Source organism: Fopius arisanus, unplaced genomic scaffold (genome assembly GCF_000806365.1).
Source record: "Fopius arisanus strain USDA-PBARC FA_bdor unplaced genomic scaffold, ASM80636v1 scaffold00043, whole genome shotgun sequence".
NCBI classification, from domain to species: Eukaryota; Metazoa; Arthropoda; class Insecta; order Hymenoptera; family Braconidae; genus Fopius; species Fopius arisanus.
Genome location: NW_011887782.1, coordinates 227084 through 231850, shown reverse-complemented (window position 1 = coordinate 231850; position 4767 = coordinate 227084). Strand labels below are relative to the sequence as shown.

General features: G+C 34.6%; 1 protein-coding gene across 1 annotated transcript in view; it reads left to right on the top strand.

The window, feature by feature from the left end:
* Culd (CUB and LDLa domain) overlaps window positions 1-4028 on the top strand; it is a 6645-nt gene extending 2617 nt beyond the window's left edge. The window contains exons 6-11 of the mRNA XM_011305608.1: window positions 2-190; window positions 776-895; window positions 981-1214; window positions 1779-1959; window positions 2685-2815; window positions 2903-4028. Coding sequence (XP_011303910.1) covers window positions 2-190; window positions 776-895; window positions 981-1214; window positions 1779-1959; window positions 2685-2815; window positions 2903-3768 — 1721 coding nt within the window. The 3' untranslated portion in view covers window positions 3769-4028. The remainder of the gene's footprint in view (window position 1; window positions 191-775; window positions 896-980; window positions 1215-1778; window positions 1960-2684; window positions 2816-2902) is intronic.
* The last annotated feature ends 739 nt before the right edge of the window (window positions 4029-4767 follow it).

Below are 4767 nucleotides of genomic sequence, written 5' to 3'. Positions count from 1 at the left end.
CTCATCATTAGGCAAGGCCCCACCTCAGCTCTACTACCTCTGGAGATATTGAGGCATCCTGGCCAGGTCCAATTAGCCAGGACGAGAGAACATATTGCACCCATCACTAGTGGATTTCACGTTAGTCTTCGGGGTGCATTCAGTTCTACGTCCAGGGTCGCCATTGCTTACGCAGCTTTTGGATACATGGGTACATCATTTACTGAAAATCATTGTTTATTTTGGGAATCCCTCGAATTCAAAGAGAAAATAATAAAAATTCTGGATTGACTGGAAATTGAGGGGGGGGGAGGAGGGCCAGATACATAATACAATTAATAAATGACGTATTAATTTGTTTTTTTTTATTGGTAAAATTGTAAATTACAAATTGATGAATTTCATCATTGAAACTGATGAGAAAAATTAGTTAGAGTTAATTGTTTGTTTTAAGGATCGGTTGGATTATCTGGAAAAGATAATTTACTCTAAAATTGTGATTGCTAATTACTCTGGCAATTAATCGTTTTTTTTTTTCAATAATTGTTAGTTAGCATTCTAGCGGTTGTCAACGACTAGAACGCTAGCTAACAATTATTGGAAAAAACAATTAATTGTGGGAGTAATTAGGAATCCCAATTTTGGAGTAAATTATCTTTCCGAGATACTCCATCCGGCCCTTAATTAATTATTCAGATTACTTTGAAAATTGAAACAATTTTTATCAAAGTAATGAGTATATTTATTTCTAGACGTTGAGTTTATGATTGATATAATCCGAATTAAAAAATTTCAGATTGTTTTTCGAGTTCCGATTTCTTGTGTCACAATCATCGATGTATCCCGAGTCAACTGAATTGCGACGGATTCGATCACTGCGGGGACAACAGCGACGAGCCTGCCACATGCTTCAGAAGTAAATCCCCAGGCTATCTAATTATTTAAATATCTAATTACATAAATTTTTTACTGAATTTTTGGGCATTTCTTTGACTAACTAGCTTGGCGGGAGGAGCCACAGGACCGTAAATGGCACATGAACAAGGCGAATTATTATTTCCCGAAGATTGATCGATATCCGGACTTGAAGACTGCGACTCTCGTCTTCGTGGCAAGTAGTTTGGGCCTCATAATTCTCATATCGGCTCTCATAATTCTCCTCTATCGAATGGGAGCACGAGCACGACAGCAGCGAGAACTTCAATCCCGATTGCAAACAATCAGTGAACTTCTAGGTACTATTTTCTCTCACTCGTATACCCTTTCGGGTCTTTACGATTTGTTCCCTTCCTACCCCCAACCCCCTGTACCGCATTTCCTGAAGGGAGGGAAAACCTCATCTGAGGGAAAAACCTGCTCTGGTACAGTCGTCCTTTTGATAGGACTACCGCTCGGCAGTGAAACCGAGAGATCAGAGCGCTATAAATTTTTGACCGCCGGTGCCCGGGATCGGACCCGGATCCTTGACATGCTAGTCTAGCACTCTAACCGCACGGCCACTACCGTCGGTAACTTCTAGGTACTATTATAATTTTATATAATTTATTTATAAATTTATAATTTATCCACCACCTGTCCATCCTATTCAATATTCAATATCTAATATAATTTAATATAACAATTGACTGATCATCAATTTACACTGGATTTAAGCAATTAAAAAATCAATCTAAATGGAAAAAATAATTTTATCAATCAATTACCCATCAATACTTCCATCGCGATTAAAATTTAATCTATAGTTTTGTAGTTTTGAATTACAGTCTCACTATTAGATCGGTTAGTTTTTGATATTGCAGATAGTGCGAGAATCGACGAAATATCAGTGAGCGATGATCCACCTATGTACGAGGCTCCTCCTGGGTACGACGAAGTTGTCAAAGTTGGCCTTGAGAATGAAGTTGTATCCAGGAGGAAAAAAGTCAAGAGGAAGAATGAACGACGTGAACCCAGGAGTCGAAGCTCTCCAAATCAGCGAATGTAAGTCCACATCAATAATTTCCCTTTCCCTTTCAACAATACTATTATAATATTATATTAGTATTTATTAGTATAATAATATAATATAATTATTATAATAAATTGTTGTTATTATTGTAATAATTGGAGGGAATGATTTAAATTAATGTTTTACATTATTAATTAATGAGACATTGAAAACTCCAGAAATTTTAGAAAACTCGATCATTTCGGAAATTGCATTTTGATTTTTTTAATTTTCGTTGGAAAATTAAAAAATATCGGCAATAATTTCTTAATTGAGTATCTGTTGAATTTCCATTATTAATAAATATTGAAATCTGAAATTAGTAAAAATTATTGTTTGTTTTGCAAACGAGTTCTATCATTTATTTATAGAATCGAAATCAAAATATTTAGAAATTCGAAAAAATGAAAACATTGAGGATTTTTAAAAATTGTATTGGTTTATTAAATTCTATATAAATCAACTAAAAATATTTTGTTATGTCTTTTATTTAATTCTCGTTATTGTTAATGGAAATTGAAGACTGGGAATTCGAAAATTAATGTAAAATTATTTCCCTTCCCCTTTTAATAACACTATTATATTATTATATCAGTATTTATTAGTATAATAATATAATTCTTTTAATATAATAAATATAACATATTGTTATTATTATTGCGATAATTGGAAGGAATGATATAATTTAATGTTTTACATTATTAATTAATGAGATCAGCCAGAGCGGAAGTAGCGAAACCCCACAGACGGTATCTAATGTTCGAGTTCCTGAGAGTCCACCACCCCCATACATGACTCCCCCGGGTACCATCCCAAGAAATTCCACGATATCGAGGAACAATATTCTCCGTAAGTTGTCTCCCTGATTATTTCTCGTAATTATTTCCCCCCAGTCACGAGCCATTCGAATATTTATATTTTTATTTAAAATTCTAGATATCTCAGTGCCCCTGAGCTTTCGCAATCGCTCCCGTCGAGTTTGGCATCGTCAGAGTTCTCTTCCAGGTACTGATGTATCCTCCGTATCATCGATAAACGCTGAAACCGTTGGTGTGTATATAAATAAATACAATTCAAATATGACCGTTGAAGCTTGTAATTCGCAGCGGAATTCGATCGTTGCTGGGAGAAATACGAATTGCGTATCCGTCGAAAGCTCAATAGGGCAAGAAGAGGGAAGAGGAGGGGATAATAATTTGATGTGTTCCTGTGAAGGGGCTTGTGGGTGTTCCACCCAGGTGGAGAGACCAGGGGCATTCGACGCGAGAGCAAAAATCCTGAAGATATTAGGTACTGGTAAACCAATTACGCAGAATGTTAATCTTACTTCAACAACTGTTGTTAATGGACCGCTGATAACCGTCGCGAGGAGTGATAGGATCAGATCGCCATCCACTTGCTCCAGGGACAGCTTCCTCACGCAATTGTCTTTTATCAGTCCAGCCAGGAGTCCGGATCCTGGATACAGCGAGGTTGAGATCATCTCTGATGATGTAAACTCTGATTCGAGTACTCTGTCTAGTACCCCTGTTAACACACCCACCATGTCCTTTCCTTGGAAAAATCATCATCGGAAATATCGACACTACAGCTATTGCGATGTTGAGAGCTTGTATGAGAGCATCAAGATTTTGGACTCTTTTTTGGCTAGGCGTAATATTTTGACGCCTCCTGGACAAACCAATGCCCCTTTTTTTGTCACCCCTAGGCATTCCGCGACACCTGATTCCTCGGTTTATAGGGGGAATTTCTTCAGGCTAGTGCGTGCCTGGAGATCCAGTGATGATGCATTCACCAAGTGATGATTGAAGTTTATTTTATTTAATTAGTAATTCAAATATTGAAAACTCCAGACAATTTTGAAAAACTTGATTATTTTTGAAATTGCATTTTGATTTTTTTCAATTTCGTTGAAAAATAGAAAAATATCGGCAATAATGAACGACGTGAACCCAAGAGTCGAAGCTCCCCGAATCAACGAATGTAAGTCCACATCAATAATTTCCCTTTCCCTTTTGAAAAAAATTTTTCAAAATTTTGAAAAACTTGATTATTTCCGAAATAGCATTTTAATCTTTTTCATTTTCATTGAAAAATTAAAATATATTGGCAATAATTTCTTAATTGAGTATCTCTTGAATTTTCATTATTACTAAATATTGAAATCTCAAATTCGCAAAAATTATTGTTTCTTTTGCAAACGAGTTCTCCTATTTATTTATACAATCAAAATATTTAAAAATTCAAAAAACTGAAAACATTGAAGATTTTTAAAAAATCTATTGATTTATTAAACTCTATATAAATCAACTAAAAATATTTTGTTGTATGTATTTTATTTAATTTTCGTTATTGTTGATGGATTTTGAATGGAAGACTGGAAATTTGGAAATTAATTATTAATTTGGTTTATTAAATTCTATGTAGATCAACTAAAAATATTTTGTCATGTGTATCTTATTTAATTTTCGTTATTGTTGATGGAAATTAAAGACTGGGAATTCGGGAATTAATGTAAAATATTCTAAATGCGATAAATAAATAATAAAGAGAATTATTAGTCGAATTGCATGTTTTCATGGAGCGCATGGGATGGAATTTTTGAGAGACGATTACAACATTCAGTCCCTAAATATCAAAACGTGGTTCAACCGGTCCCTAGTGGTTCGGTAAATCTAGAAGAGATTGTAGATGATCATGAACTTTTCCATTAACAGATCATTAATATCTCCAGTCAATGAAGGTCTGCAGAACTAACGCGTCGAATTTACATAATATAATATATTTACATAATATATTTC